At 38.1% G+C, this 19073-nt stretch overlaps 1 protein-coding gene across 4 annotated transcripts in view; it reads left to right on the top strand.

Moving 5' to 3' along the window:
* LOC107583483 (forkhead box protein N3-like) overlaps positions 1 to 19073 on the top strand; it is a 116572-nt gene that overhangs the window by 35055 nt on the left and 62444 nt on the right. For 3 of the 4 annotated variants that reach the window (XM_016269692.1, XM_016269691.1, XM_016269694.1), the window contains exon 2: positions 11667 to 12223. In XM_016269692.1, coding sequence (XP_016125178.1) covers positions 11681 to 12223 — 543 coding nt within the window. In that variant the 5' untranslated portion in view covers positions 11667 to 11680. Of the gene's footprint in view, positions 1 to 6533; positions 6684 to 11666; positions 12224 to 19073 lie in introns of those variants that run through there. The other variant, XM_016269693.1, reaches the window with a different exon arrangement.

A 19073-nucleotide genomic window follows, 5' to 3' on the forward strand; every position in this document is an offset into this window, starting at 1 on the left:
ACCGATATGGTGGCCGATATATCGTGCATCCCTAATTTAAATATCAACATTAAATTTCAAATATTTCATTAGGCAATAGTTTATTCACTAATAATAAATAAAGAAATAATGCACTACGACAAATATAAACAATAAAGCAAGATAATAATTAATGTAAACAGTGGCTTAAGTTTTAAATGTGGGAATGGAAAAAGCCATCAAATTTATGTGACTAAATGTAACTATTTAAATTATTATTAGCATGATTGGTAGATATTATAAAATAATGATTTTTCTTGAGGCTTTACTTTTCACGTGTTTTTTTTTTTTGTATACAGCCCAAGATATTTTATTTTATTTTATTTTATTTTATTTTTTATTCAGGTAACTGACTGTCTGTACATGAATATTCTAGCAAGATTTATTGTTCAATAATGCATTTGAACGTTGAAAGTTTTGGTCACTCACCTGTCGGTCAACTTTTTGAAGTTTCTTTTTTCATAGAAGTGTTTTGGTTTCTGGATTCTAACTACCAGCAATAGCTTTCTTAAAAAAAGAAGTTGTTGTTCTTTTAAGAGCTTAAAACCTTCTTCAGTGACATCAGGCTAGTCAGACACTTTTTGTTTCTAACCTTTAGTATTTTTTGTAGGTCTTTCTAAATTTTTTACCCGATTGTGGCCTGCTGATCAGCTGAATTGAGTGGTTTGGGTGAGCAGCAGCGTCTTAATTTTCATTAAGTGCCCTCTCCCCTTGAGGCCCTGCATCCTTGGCCTCAGCTGCTAACTGGGTTTCCCTTGTCACCGATACACTGGCAAATTCAATTTCCTGTCTCGCGGGTGTTCTCCGCAGGCCCTGAGCCGACGCTCGCAACAACAGGGACTTACTCCATCATACCGAAGCCCCAGGTTGAGCGTGGTGACTAGGATACAGTTTCCTGTCGAGATATGCCTGCACATGTGTTGGAGAGTTTTGCGTACGTTTTTCTCTGCTCGCGCCTCTGTCATTGGGATTAGATTAGCCTGTACTCTCATGCCTGGATGCTTTGCTGTATTAGCTGAGCCCCAGCAGGGCAGTGGCATTCATGGGGAGATGGCCGGTTTCTACAATAGAGATAAAGCTGCTGGATTTCAAATCATACTATGCTCACTGACCTTCTGTGAAATGTTAAACCTCAGCCCAGCTCGACCGCAGCACAATCTCACCGTCTGGCAAGCGCCACAGAGAAGATAGAAACCTATGGGAGGAGAATTCTGAGGGAATTTGAATGTCAAGGTGTGTGTCTATGTGTGTCCATATGGTTTAAAAGCTCTGGGTCCATTTGATTTGCGGTGTGATAAAAGCGGGCTCTGCGGTGTAGCGGGTCATATGCATCAACGCAGCAGTTCTGTCAGATTCGCTATCATCGAATGCGGTTCATCTCTGCCGGCTTGGGAGCTGCAGCCATTCTGATTTTATCACCGTTTGTCCCCTCCGGCCCCACACAGGCCTGTCCTGGGTGGTGGTTGCTTAATGGTTGAGGATCGTAACTGCTGTCAGAAAGATCTCTGGTTTAATTCGAAGTAGAAGCTGAAATCATTTCCCTGCATGGGTTTTCCAGTTGCTGATGTTGTTGGTGCTGATACAGTATGTGTATATATATATATATATGTGTGTGTGTGTGTGTGTGTGTGTATTTTCTTCTGATTTTATTTTTTATTTTTATATATTTTTTATATATATTTACACACACACACAAAAGTAAAAAAATATATATAAAAGATTATTAAAAATTTATTTTTAATGTGTAAAATGCAAAATAATCTTTTATAAAATACATTATGAAACAAATTAACAATACACATTGTATATACAAACACACACACACATGTATAATTTACATTATATAATGTAATTTAGGGTCTATACTGTGTAAATGTTAATATTACATAGATGCAAACTTCTCACCTTTCAGTGACAACTCACTTTTTTTAGATCAAAATATGTCACCTATGAGATTTGCTTTGATCCAATGAGAAAGTGTTTTTATGAAGGGGGGGGGGGGGTCTTACAAGGGTGCTTGTGATTTTACTAGGGTAAATAAAGTTGAAGAAAACTGTTGTTTCAATAAGTTTTGTATAATATTTTCTTTACATCAAAAACTATGTCTAAAAAGGGTAATATTTGATGTATTTGAGGTCTGAGATGTGGGAACGGTGAAGAGAGAGGGCAAACAATTTGCATGTTGGGTCAGCATCGCCGTCTAATCAGCCAATATTGTCTTAAATAGACTGCATAGCACTTCATCTTTTATAACAACATTTGGATTTTGACCAAATATATTAAAATATCTTGATATTGTAAAATGTTGCAACAAGATGATTTTTTTGTGTGTGTGAAACTAAAGGTTTTGGACATGTAAGGTAATATTAATAATAATAAAAAATACCTTAAAGTAACTACAAAAGAGCATGTAAAGCAAAAATCTTAAAAATAAATTACACATGGAGCATGCCCCTGATCCTCACAATGTTCTGACCTTTTTTTCCCCTTACCTGTTTGCATCTCTGATATTATATTTATACATTTATGACATTTACACACACACACACACACACACACAATATACACATATTATTTAATATATGATACTATTATTTTTATATACTATATATATGCAATACAATATTATTATCACAATGTGTATTTTCTTCTAATGTTCTTGCTTATTTTTTATATATATTTTACACACAAGTAAAATTTATAAAAAATATTACAAATATATTTGTAATGTGTAAAATACATAAATAAAACAATCTTTTATCAAATACATTATGAAAAAAACTAAAAATACACATTTGATATATATATATATATATATATATATATATATATATATATATATATATATATACCTCTTTCCCAAAAAGACTCATGGCTGTATTAGATCAAAAGGGTGCTTCTACTAAATACTGAGCAAAGGGTCTGAATACTTAGGACCATGTGATATTTCAGTTTTTCTTTTTTAATAAATCTGCAAAAATGTCAACAATTCTGTGTTTTTCTGTCAATATGGGGTGATGTGTGTACATTAATGAGGAAAAAAAATGAACTTAAATGATTTTAGCAAATGGCTGCAATATAACAAAGAGTGAAAAATTTAAGGGGGTCTGAATACTTTCCGTACCCACTGTATATGTATGTATGTATTCTTTAAAAGCCTAGTTCTCTTAACTACAAACTAGCTGTCTTGTTTCCTGGGTATCCAGTATGCCACAGGATTGTGATCTAAGCACAAAGAAAAGTCCAGTGCTGTTTATAGCGAGGCTGACCTGAGTTCTTCACGCTGCTGTCAGAATGGTCATGGTGGAGGCTGCATTGCTTCATGAGGGGGTTGGTAGATGTGATTGAGATCCATTAAGCACGATTACATTATGGATATAAATCCACGGCTGAACACAGCTTTGTACTTGTATGGAGATCCATTACAGCATTTATTCAAAGCTCTTGTTCAATTTGTACCTCTCTTTGCCTCTGATGTATCCAATAAGGAAATCTGGAAGAAAAAAGAATGAAGCCATGGTGGTAATAAGCTGAGATGTGCTGAAAATCGGACAGTTTTAATGGGGTCTCCGATTCCGATGGAAATGAAGAGAAATGGCGGTGATCCTCTGGGCTTCACGGCTGAAAGAATTAACACAGCTTGCCACTCTGTCCCAGCCATCCTCCCGTTACCAGGGTAACGGACGCCCATGTGCCTCGGAGTAAGTGTGGTGACACAGTTGCCGCTGCAGCCTGACTGAAGCTCTCCTCGCGGGCAGCAGCCCAGCCAGAGCTGAAACGAGCAGGAATTGGAGTTTCTATCTCCACAGAACAGTGATAATCTACCCTAATGACCTCTGTGGGGAAAATATATGCAGCCTCTGACACTATCGAGTCTTTGTTTCTGCTTTAATGAGCTCTCGGCTACTAGGTAGAACATTCATGGTAATCTGCTTATTGGGCGCTGTGAGATAAAACTATTTTAGAATATCATATCTTAAATCCAGCTTTGTGTGCTTAAATTAGACTAGGATCATTTAGATACTACTGAAATGGTGGTATTAACTATAAGGTTACTTCCTTGTTGACCGTACATTTGTTCTAGTAAATAACTTTGTTAGGATTTCAAACGGGAAGGCTTAGGAGGGGGAAAAGGAGCATTCGAGACTAAATGTAGTTATTTTACCGATTTAACTTCATTTTTCAGTAGCATGACAGTCGCTTGGTTGTTTTCAGAATACTGGATCTTTTCCAAGAGTCTTTTCCTAACTAGTAGCAGTGTAGCACAACCACAAAGCAACATTGCTGTTTTCAATGTCACATTGTAATTTGCACATGGTTTTACTGCCGAGCGAGTTAAGTCAGACGCACTCTCGTATGTAGCACTGGAAAATCTGATCCATTCTAGTGAACTGATTCATTTGGAGAGTTCATGTAAATGAATTGATTTAAAAAAAAAAAAAAACAGTTGACCAATTTGAGTATTTTAGGTCTTCTAGATAGATTTATAGAATAATATTTATTTAAATGTTGCTGTTCATGGCTATGTTTTCAACTTCATCATATATATATATATATATATGTGTGTGTGTGTGTGTGTGTGTATAGTATAAAAATAATTTTCATTTTCTGATCCATTCTAGTGAACTGATTCATTTGGAGAGTTCATGTAAATGAATTGATTTAAAAAAAAAAAAAACAGTTGACCAATTTGAGTATTTTAGGTCTTCTAGATAGATTTATAGAATAATATTTATTTAAATGTTGCTGTTCATGGCTATGTTTTCAACTTCATCATATATATATATATATATATATGTGTGTGTGTGTGTGTGTGTGTGTGTGTATAGTCTAAAATTAAATTTCATTCATTTTTTAAAACTGCCAAAAATGTGTAATTACATATTTTTATTTATATTTTAAATAAATATTTGTATATAATATTTATATTAATATACTTTTTTATAATGCATCAAATATAATACTTAATATTTAAAATATGTATTTGATCTTTTCTAAATATTAAGGAAAACAAGTGAAGAAAAATATATGCCTCTTTTTAATGTGTAAAAACAATATATATATATATATATATAAACATAATAATTGTTTTATAAAATATATTATGAAAAAAACATTTTGTATATAGTGTTTTTAAATATTTAAACATTCTTCAGAACTTTTATTTTAGAAATTTTAAATGCTACTAACTTGCTGTCTCTTTTAGAATTTATTTTTGTAAGTGGTTAGTAACTTGACTGTACAATGACTACTTTAAAGTGTAGGTTGGCAAGCTATAGTTTCAAAGTAGCTTCCACAACACAAAGGAGATTCCATTTAGCCAAGCATTCATTAATATACCAGATGTGTTTAGATATAGTTTACGATATTGTCTTCTCTCACAGAGGGTGAAATTAGGCTTTGCTCTTGGGCAGATAAGAGAGAAGACTAGACTGCATCTCAAAACGTGTTTTTATAAGTTTACACATTTTGTCAAACATCCTCCAGAATGTTGTTGAACAAATTCTGAACTTGTATTAAACATGAAACATTCCTGGTTAAGAATGAAAGGAAAGTTATGCTCAGACAACTCCGAGTCACTTGTGTGAACCAGCATCTCATAGTGAAATTGTTCACAGACTGTCTGTGCACAATGTTTTTTGACTTTGAATAAATACACTTGGGTAGATTAATCAAAAGAGTGGTTATAAATCATTTCTGCAAGTACTAACCCATGATAACCGTGTTAAGCTGTGGAAACTCTTGCTCAATACTTGGCTCTGGGCATAACAATACTGTGAGCAGAGAGCTGTGCAGACCAGCTGTAATTAAAAGCTGTAGTTTCAAATGGGATAAAAAGACTCGCTGCAACTTTTGTAATGTTTTTTTCATGCCAAGATTAAAGCCCTTTGATTATTTCTTGTGTAATTGGGGCTGTTTGAACGCAGAGTGGTTGTTTTGTGTCTGCTTAGTCGAGGCTTTGAGTTGGACATGGTTTTCGCTTTGAGCCGTATGAAATCTCTACCTGCCACTTCTCTGTTGTGGAGTGATAAGAGCCGCTTTAAAAACAGCCTGAGTGCAGCTATTTACTGCCTCTGCGGCAGAGAGAACGTGACCTTTCACCTCTCCTTCGTTTCTCGAGTATTGACAGCACATTACTTTTTTGTTCGAGCTGAGACCAAGACTGGATTTGGTTTCATAGTGTCAAACATGTGGATTACCTGCTTCAAGAAAATGCCAGGAGTCCTCCAGCTAAGTTTGTTTTGCTCATGTAAATGACGATTCTTGTCTCTGTTTTCGCTGAAACGTGTCTCTGCAGCTCATAGGAGCTCACAGGCCTGCGTCCAATCAGACGTGCCGAGGGAGGGGCTTCGCCAGTTAGGTTAGTAGGGCATGACATGTGATTCCACAAGAGGAGGAACCTCCGCAGGTCACACCCTTTGAGAGAATTCTTACAGGTAAACACTCTGAGCAGATGAGTTAAGGCTTGCCGGGATTTTGACGTAGGCTGTGGAGTGTTTATGCCCTCAAAAGAGAGCTATTACGTACTTTGGAGTGCCTCGGAAATATGGGTACCGTGGTGTGAGATTACATATAAATGTGTTTCTGTCTAGAGGGAAGGAAAGTGTTTGTCACGAGAGCTGAGAGAAGCCTACGCCAAGCGTATGAATGAAATCTCAGAGCAGGTACAGAGTTTATTTTTACTTTCTCAAAGGCCCATTTATATGTCAGGTTGATATTAAGTGTGATGTAAGGAAATAGGAGTCTTGTGGGATGGATGGCAATTGTTTTGATGTAAAGCTGAAGTACTTGTCAAAGTATTCTTAAATCTGATTATTTATTACAGTGTGGTTCTATTTTTGAATTCTTTCACCCTCAAGCAACAAAACAAACTCTTCTAGGAAGCTGTGCTCGTTTAAACCCCATTGACATCTAGTTCATCACCAGGTTTGCATGAAAAGAGAAGAAGATTGAGGAGATTTGAACTTGACCTTAGCATCATCCTGGCAACCACTAACGGATTTTGCACCAGTCGCATTTTCTTCTGACATTGTAAAAAATCTAGTTTAGTCTAATTTGTTGAGAATGTGACATATTAGAAGTCAAGTTGCACATAAAGTTAACTTTTTCTTGTTTTTGTGGCTGAGTGACTCCGTGGGCGATTTATTACCAGCATGAATAGACTCATTACTTGTTCTTCACCCACTTTAAATGAGTTTCATGCTTGTTTTAACGCAGCTCTCCCAATCAAGCGAGCAAAACAATGACAGTTTGGCAGTCGCCTGGCTTGTAATATCAGGACGGTCCGCGTCTGCGTGTTGAATAGAGGATCTCTCTTGGCACTCGTGTATGTGGTTAATAGTCAGATGTTAAGATGGGTGATGAGGGAACAAAGTGCTGTTCTTTGTCATCGTGCTGTCTTTGTTATGTCACTCATACTGGCATGTAAATGAACATAGCCAATTATAGAATATCGTTATGCATTTTAACACATGGCAGACACGGGCGGACGTTAATTTATTCAAGCCCAATGGCCGGTCGCTTGCATATGCAGATGTACTGTATATGACTATATTAAATGCAAACTGCATGTATGCATGTGTTTAATCACTGATTTATGATGAGGATGCCAAACAAATGTTGATTTAGACAGACAGATGGTATTTGGGCTCTGATCAGAGCATCATGCCTAATTATCTGTAGCTTTAACCCACCCTCTGTGATCTGGCTTTCTGCTGTCATCTGGACGCACGACTAGAACACATTTACAGCTATTTGCCAGAGAAACACAATGCTGCAGAAACAAACCTGAACCTGGTCATCAAGTATAATGTATCATTCACAACAGTAATTCATGCGGGAACCAGTATGCATGTTTTTCTTTTATTTTGGGCCCATTTTGGTGCAGTTGGTGTTAGAATAAGTTTGCATTTTGAGGGTATTCTAAAAGCAAAGTGTTACAAATTAACTTTCCATGTTCAAAGTGACCCTCTCACGTTTTGAGCTAAATGAAATTCCAAAATACTGTGTATTTTCTTGTAAATGTTAACATGACAGCAAACTTTGTTCTTAAATAAACCAGGAAAAGAGAATGTACATCATTGCTCTTCCTTATCCTGTGATACTCAGAAGTATTTTGCAAAAACTTTCTTTGAAGTCGAAAATAATGGTCAAGAATGATGTTTCGGGTCTCTCGGGACACAACTGGCAGTTGCCAGCAAATTAGTCCTAAACGGAGCCCTGCGTTGTCATGGCAACAGTGCAATTAAATTACTTTACTGTCAGCTGTAATATAATTTTCCTGTGCAGCGGCTCACGGGACCGGAGCGCCCCATCGGAGGCTGAGTGAGATGAGCGCTCCTCATTGGAAAGATGCAGTACATTGATTTTTCATGCATGATTTTAGTGTCCGCATTGCATTTCAATGTGCTGATGGCTGGGTTGAACAAGAGGCGATTTCGTTCCACTTCAAAATGCTGCTCTCTCTGCAGCGCTGAAGTATAATCTTTAAGTATTTCTCTTTTCTGAATGACAATCAGTGTAAAGCAGAGGTCTCGTTGTTTTAGAAAAACATAATCTGCTCTTTGAAGCAGATTTCGTAGAATAATTTCGGCAGTATCATGTTTGATGGTGACTTTCTAGTAATTGCTTTTGCAGATGGACTGGGTGTGTTGAGCGAGGCAGGAGAGACAGCGCCACATAAATTGATCTTTGCGACAGATCACAGCGAAGGTCGCAGACTGTTTTTCTGGTGTCATGTTTGGAGTATTTGATTCAGTGATTGACATGCCCCTATAATATCTTTCCCCTCTGTCACGCCCAGTTCTTTATGGGTTAGTCAGTGTATTGAAATAGATAGTCAGTCATTTTTAGATTAGTAATACTATGGCTGTCAATTGTGCTGGTTGTGGTGACAAGACTTAGCTCATGAATATTAAGTAATCCATAGATATTTAATCATATTTTATTCTTTGTAATATTGTAAAATATTATTAGAATTCAAATGTAATGTTTTCTAATATATTTTAAAACATAAAATAATGAATTCCTGTGATGGCAAAGTTGAATTCTCAGCAGCCATTACTTCAGTCTTTAGTAGGGGTGGGAATCGCAGGGTACCTCACGATACGATACGAATCACGATACATGGCTCACGATACGATAATATCGCGATACATTGATTCTGCGATAATCGATATATTGCTAGACAATTCTATAATGATACATCACAATATCTGTCTAACTATGAAAACAAAATGCCTGTGAAAAGGTTAAGTGCAAGGTTTCTCTCTTTATTCAAGTTCAAACTGTTAGAAAGGAGCACAAAAGTTCTGTAAATCAAATTTAACCTGCTAAGGAAATTAATCATTTTATTCTTGGACTTACTAAAAGCTTACTTTTCTTTGTGTGTAAACCTTTGTGTGCTTGTCAACTTTATATATAGCCTATATATAAACCTGGTACATTTCAAAATTTACCTGGAGTGCTTTCTCAACCTTTCCTCTCCTCTCATCATAAAAACGGAGCCCCGCGCACATGACATGCAGGGGGGATAAAAGACATTCACATAGCGTCTTTTGCGCGGTCAGGTTCGTTATTTCAAATGTACACGCACGGCAAGCAAATACATTGCTTACATTTTGTTTTGTCGTCCATGCCATAGGTGCAGTTTGTGCCGGTCGGTGCCCTAACGCGCACTTGTAATATCTTAGAGAGAGTTTTTGTTTACATAAAACTGGACGCGCCGGCGCTGCTCTCTCTCACTCATATAGTGAGGGAAATTCACCTGCGATCCGAGCGGAGAGGTTAGGCTAATCACAGACTCAATATGCGCTCTGCAATAATAACGTGATCGATGCCTACAGTCCACGCTGATAGCTGTTCCGGGGCAGTTTTTTATCTCCATCTCCTTTTATCTCCATAAACATATATAGAGCAGTAGAGCTAATGTGGCTGGAAATCTGTTTATCCTTCGGTTCCTCGTGCTTCCCCATCTTCATAGAGAACGCAGTTCATGGTTACTCAGAACGCTTTAGAAAGAAGTTGGAAATGGCGCGGCCGCGATTTCCACACATTTTTTAGATCATGGGAGCAGGGAAATCTATATAGAGCGCCTTATTGTAGTAATATATTGTAGTAAATTGTAGTAAAATATCGATATTTTAAGTATCATTAAAACCGTATTCGATTAACGCGATTTGAAAAACTCATGATTAATAAATACTGCATAAAGCAAAGTTAAAAGAAAAAAATAAATCCAGCATAAAGCAAAGTTTTAAGTAACAGTCTCATGTGCGCACAGCACGCAGAGTAGTTTTGTTTTGGGTGAAAACATGGCGGGAAGCTGGGAGGTTATTATACAATTGAATATATGTATGCATTAATTATATGAATGTACCTTTGAAGGTTCTGACAGTCTTCAGAAAAGATTTGATGGCATTTTGTTTTCATCTTCGCTCCATGTAATACCTAATAAAGTAGTGTTCTTAATCGCAATGCTGCTTTGTCTAGGGAGGTTACGGGAAACAGCTGTAATTCTGCTGTTCCATAAGCGCCACCTAGTGTCAGAGAGTCGATTTACAGAGAGTTACATTTACATTCAGCCTGTGTGCAGTTTTTGTTTGGCCAAAAAACAGACCAAATTTGCATGCCCTGCTGTACATTTTGACTGGTTAATGAAAAACAAGCTTATGTGGATTCTACAGGCGTCTGTGTATCTAGAAGTATTTATGGAGCAGATATAAATATAATCATTTATTAATCAATTATCATTTTGACTGAACCCTTTTCTTTATTTAAAGGCTGAAATGTGAGGTTTGCCATTTTATTAAACTTTTTCAAAGCTTTATTTGAACATTCTGTACAGGTCATTATATAAACTGTTGTCAGTCATGTTATCATTTAAAATCTGGACATCATTGGTAATGTTATTGTTTTAGTGTTTATGCAAACAAAAAGCCATTTTATTTGTTGTTTGTTGATTTTAAATATAAAACTTGGTAAAATGATTTATGTGTCAGTACTTTTTGAACATTTCCAGCACATTTTAACAATACCATGTTAATACCGATAACCGTGATCATTTTGGTCACTATAATCGTGATAAGAAATTTTCATACCGTTACATCTATTTGTCACATTATATATGTATTGATATCTGTATTTTTATCTGTGTATGGCAACTATAAAAAGAGCAATTGAGAGAACATAAAACAGAGCAGATCATTTGTAGATGACCTTGAGCATTATATTCCATTTACTTGAAATATTTCACACTACAGCAAGGCGTCTTCGGTTGCTCGATAGCTGTTCCATCATCTCCGAGAGCAGACTTGCGTGCCGTGCATTCTTGCTGTTGACAGAGTAGGATGGTTCTCATAGTCTCGTTCTTTTGTGCTCTCAGAGAATGTTTTGTCCCTTGGATAGAATAAAAAGGGCTTCCTGCAGTGATCTGAACATCAAGTGATCTTAGTCATCCACCAAGACTGTCAGTTTGTTAACTTGTACAATAGTGGATTCGGATTGAGAAATATCATATAACATATAAAATATGTGTGAAGCCTGCTTCATAGTCTCTCGCACTGTCCCAAACGGCGCTCTTAATGTGTTATAATTTCACCTTTGACCTTCTGTGATTGTGATCATGTTCTCTTTGGTGTCTTCTGTAGGAGCCTTGGTCTAAATGGGTCCGGTTATGCCTCCCAGTAAGAAGCCGGAAAACTCCGGGGTCAGCGTTGCGAGCGGCCTGAGCCAGTTCTATCAGGCGAGCTCCATCACGCGCGCCCTGCAGGAGGCCGAGGAGATGGACCTGGCTCTTCCCACCATCAAACTGGAGAAGGGCAGCATGGAGGACGAGGAACTCACCAACCTCAACTGGCTCCACGAGAGCAAGAACCTGCTCAACAGCTTCGGTGACCCTGTGCTGAGGAGCGTCAGCCCCGTCCAGGACTTGGACGATGACACCCCGCCCTCCCCGGCCCACTCGGACCTCCCTTACGACGCCAAGCAGAACCCGAACTGCAAACCCCCTTATTCCTTCAGCTGCCTCATCTTCATGGCCATAGAAGATGCCCCCTCCAAGAGACTGCCAGTTAAAGACATATACAACTGGATCCTGGAACACTTCCCTTACTTTGCCAACGCCCCCACGGGGTGGAAGAACTCAGTCAGGCACAATCTGTCCCTCAATAAGTGTTTTAAGAAAGTGGACAAGGACAGGAGTCAGGTAAGGATGGCAAAACCGCTCTGCATCGAGACATCAATCTTTAACTGCAGAGTGGGAAGTGCTGACCTTAATTTACTCTAGTTTTCATTTCATTTTTACACTTTTTGACTTGACTTTTTTCACATTTGCTTAACATTTTTCAGTAGCCTGAAAACAGCTGCTTTAAAAAAAAAAAAAATATATATATATATAGATTGGGGTCAGTATGATTTTTTTTTTTTAAGTCACTTATCCTCATCATGGCTGCATTTATTTGAACAAAAATACAGTACTAAAACAGTAACATTGTGAAATATAATTGGTTTCTATTTTAATATTTTTTATTTTAATTAACACATTTTTGATTTGCGGTAACTGTGGTACATTTTCAGGATTTAAAAGAATGCATTTATTTGAATTCGAAATCTTTTGTAATAACAATATTATAAATGTCTTTACTGTCATTTCATTAATCAGATATGTACTTGCTAAATGAGGTATTAATTTCTTTAAAATAAATATATATATATATATATATATATATATAGCTGTGACAAACAGGCTAAACAGAACGTTTGTAGTTCACATTTTTTGCATATAGCATTAAAAGCCTTATAGATTTGCAAGACAAGGCAATAATAAATGCCTTTGTCAGGTGCTGCTGGGAATTCCAGTTCATTTGCAGTGAATCAGACTGCTCAGATCAGCAATGAACCGATTCATAAAATGATTTGTGAATCAATTTGAAAACATTTCCATTTTTATTTGTTAATCATAAATAAAAAAAATGTACCATGAAAAGTGTTTATTTTTTCAATATTAGTTCATGATATCTAATGCATTAAATAATGTTAAAGTATTTAACCTTGTTGGAAAGTGTTACCAAATAGAATATAGTTAGAAAAGTTTGGCCTGTTTAAAACATCACTGTATTTTTGTTGTTGTTGTAGTGTAATTAACTGTCAAAAAAGGGCTTTGCAGAAGTGTGCTGAATGTGTCAATATCCAGGGGGATGGGACTTGTTATCTCAAGTTTATTATCAGTAAATGTTGATTGCATTGATTCCTATAAGAGAACATTTTATAATTGTTTGATAAGGGGGATGAAACTTATAAATTGGTACTCGTTAGATGCTCATTGAGTATTGACTGATTCTAGTCAAAAGCTGACACATGTGTTGAGAGTATACTCTCTCTGTGTGTGTGTGTGTGTGTGTGTGTGTGTGTGTGTGTGCGCGTGTGAGTGTTTATGGTGTGTGTGCTTGTGTCTGCAAGTTAGAACAGTAAAGCCATTCCATGTGACTCTTACAGTTCACTGCCATCTGGTCCCTGGCTGTGGCGCAAAGAATTTTTTCTGTATATGTGTCTCCATAGAAACAGCTTTGCAGCTGACATGGAAAGTAAGCTGTTGCTGTAGCAACAGAGAAACCGATGTGTTTGTGTGTGTGTATGTGTGTGAGAAAGTGTTCTGGCTGGGAATGGCTAATCCACTGACGCTAGTATAGTGTCGCCCGATTTAACCCCTTCACTCCTGCCCCAATAATAAGAACATTTATGTAATTTTTGCTGCAGAATGAGTGTTTTGTCTCCTGTTGCAGTATCAGCTTTAGTGGACCTGGTCAAAATATTTAACTTGAGGAATTCAATCCACATGTTCTGTTTAGGATTGCTTAATATTGAGTTAAAATTCAATTTAAAATCTTCCCTCAAAGGTCTGGGGCTGTTTTTCATCTGCTGTGCCTGGGATGCTCGACTCGGCTCCAGATATCATTTTAGCGCTTGTTTCTAGTGCACTCATCTAATTTTATTTAACAGCTTTGCCATCCAAAATTTATTTGTGCCTTGCTGAGATTCACAGTGTCGAGTTGGTTTTTCTTTATTCAAATGAACTGTGTAAGTTTGAGCTCTGGGCTTTTTGGAATTAAAGGTTTCTAGTCTTTTTTTCTTTATTGCACAAAGAGCCTTACAATATCTCAGGGAAGTTCAAACTTCTTTATTATACACATAGAAAGTGCATACAAACAAAAATTCAATTCTTTTTTACATTTTCTAAACAAAATGTGAAGATGATGTTCTTGTGAGTGTGAATTGTGAATTCACAAATGCTACGATTTAATTAAATTATACGATGCAGTTCTAATACAGTATATGCGCTTTAATTATTTACATGCTTGTAGGTTAAGTGCATGCGTCACACAGCGGCTCCGTTCACAGTAGTTCCACAGGAACTGTTATCATTTACATGTGTGGAGTGTCTCAAACTCCATCTCTGCATGCTGTTGTGAGTTTGGGTTTATTATAGTGTTCATCTGGGAACGCAACGTGCGGCATTTCCTCAGATTTGTAAGGTAAATCATTTATAAATCCACGCAAACACAGGAGAATACATCATTATCTTGCGGTTTCAAAATAAAAGCTCAGACCCCCGCTCTGAGTTTACACGTTTTGATGTTCACATATTCTTTTAATTACAGTGGCTATAGCATTTCTGTCCTAAAGAAATGGCCAAATATTAAAGATTAAGTGGACATTTGAATTAAATGGTGCTTGGTCAATATTAAACAAGTATTAGATTGCACAGCAATGTGTAAAAATAATCATCAGGCTGTTGGCGCCTTCTGCAGGCCTTTGTTGTAATGTGTAATGTACATTAGCTCTATTGTTTATAATACATTATGTATTTTAACAGTTTTGTTCAATAAAACCATATGATTTCTTGCTTTTGATACTTTATTTGAACTAATTATTATTGTCTCATTGCTATTATATATGTATTTTAAGTAGTTTTAAAGGCTATTGTTCACCTACATATATTTTTATTACTACAAAAAATGTATCATAATTATAGGGCCCTATGAAATCAGTTTTATTTCCAAATGAATTTTTAAGTTTTAATGGTTAAATTTAATTATATTAATCAAAAAGCCTGTCTAATTAATTGAGTTTTACAGTTTTATCATTACCAAATTCTGTTTTCCATTATTTTCTGGATTCTATTTTAATGGTTCCATAAAATTTTAATAATCAAAAGCATCTCCAATTAATTGATTTAAATTTTTTTTAAAAAGGTTTTTTTCTTCTTTTTTTTCAGAAATACTGCACATTTAAATTTTTCTCCTAAATAACATTTCTGGTAAATACTCCTTTAAAAAGTGTTTTTTGATTATAATTTTATTAGTAGTAGACTAGAACACATGGATATGTTCTCATTCTTACACTATAATACTGAACTTTGATTTCAGTGATTTGGACTATGAGATGGACACTTGCTTCTTGCACTTTGTTGCACTTAACTTTTGCTTTAAAAAAGGATTTCATAGAAATTTGAATTTCATTTGGTTTAATAAAATATTCTTAAGTAAAATTGTTGATTTTTTTGTGGAAAATTAATCGATAAATTAGTCGATATATTAATCAAAATAAAAATAGTCGTTAGTGGCAGCCCTAGATACATCAAAAGTAGGCCAGTTCACTTAAATCAAAGCACTGTATGGACTAGCTGCTAAAATACTAGTTAAATATGAATCCTGCATGTTCTGTGTGTCTCTGTGTGAATGAATTGCGCAGACACGCGATTTCGTTTACTACACGGATACTGAAGCGTGCGTGACGCTCGCTCCATTTTTAGCCTCTGCTGCCTCAATATACGAGTACATAAACACATAAACAACTTCATCATGTCATCTCATTAGCATTTTATCGTTTCTTTTGAGAAAACTATTGTCATATCACATACAAACAGAAACCTAAAGGTCTTCACATCGACCCTTCAAAATAAAAGTTTAGTTTAACTGAAACCATAACAGAAATTTTACTTAATGTAATGGTAGTACTACTACTACTAATACAATTATTATAAAATAATTTTTAATAGTAGCATTATACTCTTATACTCTTTTTTTTTTTTTAAAGAGTATTTACCAAAACAATTATTTTAAATTGGGGGGGGGGGGGATAAATAAAAAGATATATATATATTAGGGTTGTGACGGTGAGGAAATTTTCCCACCGGTTAATCGACGTGTGACAACACCGGTAATACCGGTATCACCGCAGGGGCGTTCCCTCTTTTCCTCGCCTTGAATGCAACAACAAAATACAACGTCAAACTCACTTTAGCGTATATATAAAACATAGAACTTTTAATAACAAAACAAATAAAAATACACCATGCTATACGGCAGGCTATGCCTAATATAAAATAACAAATAGCTTACATGAAGTTTAAATGTACAAAACTGAAAACAAGTAAACATGTATAATATCAGGGTGTCCGCGGGTCCTTAAAAAGTCTTAAAATGTCTTAAATTCGGATTCGATTGGTCTTAATTATTTTTGGTCTCATTACCGCTAAAATATCTTCAGTCTGACGGACCTCCCATAAAAGGTAAAAATCGATTTAAACTTATCTGACCACCACACAGAATATGAACAGTATCAAAAACTTTAGGAGTCAGCTGTCCACGAATATCCTTAAGATACCAGCATAATAATACACTCAATCAGTTGAATGAATGACTCAATGACTCACTCATTCAGTGACTTACTGTTCCCCTTCAGGAAGTCGAGCTGCGTCGAGATTCGCTTTGGGAACGCCCTTGCGTGACCGCGTTCTGAAGCACGTGTCAAATCAGTCCAATGGAGCAGCGAGACGTCACGAGCGGGGTGACGTAAGCACCAGAAAGCATAAAAGCGCATCCGGCAGAGCCCAAACCAGCTTCTGCTCTTCAGTAGCGCTCTGTGTATGTGTCTGTCTATTTACTGTTGTCTGTCCGCACAAGCACTCATATATATAAAACAATGAGAAAGTCTATGGCGAGCGAACAGCAGTAGAAACGCTGTGTTCCTTCCTGCCCACGATATCTGATGGCAGGGGATACACACGATTTGTGTGTCGTTTGTTTGGGAGCGGAGCATGCACGGTCAGCTCTCGAGGGGGCTGATTGTCATGACTGCGAACTGCTCTCGCTGCGCACGCTCTGCTCTTGCCTGGCCGTGTTTGATGAGAGCGGCCAGGCTTGCGATCCCGTGGGCAGCAGTCCCGCTGTTGCCGAGGCACAAGCGCAGACTGTTGTCATGGGGATCGCAAGTGGATTTAGCGGAGAGATCCGAGACGGGCTCATCCTTTTCTCGGTCCTCACCCGCTAGATCCGCGGCTCTCTCTCAGGGTTCGGAAGCCCGCGCTGCGGTTTCTTCCCCCCGGAGAGAGAGAGCCAGGCACTTCATCTATCTTCCTCCGAGGAGGTAGAGGTGATGAGTGTTGAGACAGAGGAGACTGTGGACTCGCCACCGCAGTCCCTCGCGTATGAGGAGCTCGTGGAGGTTGTGACTCGTGCTGTAGCCAAATTAAATATCGATTGGCTAGCCGTGAAACAGGACGCTCGTCCTAAGAGCAAATTAGACGAGCGTTTCCTGAAAGCGAGGTCACAGCCTTCACGACGGGGCCTTCTGTTTTTTCCTGATCTCCATGCTGAGGTGTCGAGATCGTGGGAAAAACCGTATTCTTCCCGTATATATAGCCCCACAAGCAGGTCTAGGAGGAAGAATCTGTCCTTATCCTTGTCCTTAGCTCCACTGGGATTGGATGCCATGGTGCAGACGTGGCCGAGGCTTCATCTGTACGCTTTTCCCCCGATCGCTCTGCTCCCGGGAGTTCTGGAGAGAGTATTGGTACAGTTCTGGAGTTTCTGCAGGAACGATTCTCTGCAGGGTTATCTCCCGCCACTCTGAAGGTATACGTGGCAGCCTTAGCTGCGTACCATGCCCTTCTGGGTGGTCAATCATTGGGAAGACACCCACTTGTCACTCGTTTCCTCCGTGGCACCCTGAGGCTGAGGCCGGTACAGCGCACTAAGGTGCCCTCATGGGACCTGGCTGTGGTTCTGGAGGGCTTATGCAATGCCCCATTTGAACCCTTAGAAGAAGTGTTGGTCAAGTTGCTCACGCTCAAGACTATCTTCCTCCTCGCTATTTCCTCACTGAAAAAGATCGGGGATCTTCAGGCACTCTCTGTTTCGTGCCTGGAGCTGCCCCGTGGCATAAGGCAGGTCAGCTTTTTGTTTGTTTTGGTCCGCCAAAGAAAGGATCTCTGGCGACCAAGCAGACTATGAGTAGGTGGGTGGTCGAGGCCATCTCACTAGCTTACGAGTCCTCGACCAGGAGTATGGCGGCCTCCAAGGCTTTCAGCTTGGGTGTGGCCTTGCAGGACATTTGTGTTGTGGCAGGCTGATCCTCTCCACACACTTTTGTCCGCTTTTACAACCTAGACCTGGCATCTACCCCAGGTTCCCAAGTTCTCTCTTCGTGATGTGCTCATAAGATACACACACAGGCAGGGACTTGGTAGTATGGCGCAGTGGGTATTCTCGTTCCCAAAGCGAGTCTCAACGCAGCTCGAGTTCCTGACGGGGAACGTCTCTAGGTTACGTATGTAACCATGGTTCCCCCGAGGGAACAAGACGCTGCGTCTCTTTGCCATACTCCCTGCATCCCTGCAGGCGCTACTTAATCGAAGCTGGTTTGCGCTCTGCCGGATGCGCTTTTATGCTTTCTAGTGCTTACGTCACCCCGCTCGTGACGTCTCGCTGCTCCATTGGACTGATTTGACACGTGCTTCAGAATGCGGTCACGCAAGGGCGTTCCCAAAGCGAATCTCGACACAGCGTCTCGTTCCGTCGGGGAACCATGGTTACATACGTAACCTAGAGACGGTAGTTTAGTTGAGAAGTATTTTGAAAAGTATGCATTTTTCCCCTTATTTGTATATTCATAAATGCATTTAAAGCATTAATCTCATAACATTATTTATTGCAGTTGTAATTATTGTTATTTGCAGTGTAAATGATTTAATCTGACTGGTAGCAGCCCTATAG

Source organism: Sinocyclocheilus grahami, unplaced genomic scaffold, assembly GCF_001515645.1.
Source record: "Sinocyclocheilus grahami isolate Dianchi unplaced genomic scaffold, SAMN03320097.WGS_v1.1 scaffold54.1, whole genome shotgun sequence".
NCBI lineage: Eukaryota > Metazoa > Chordata > Actinopteri > Cypriniformes > Cyprinidae > Sinocyclocheilus > Sinocyclocheilus grahami.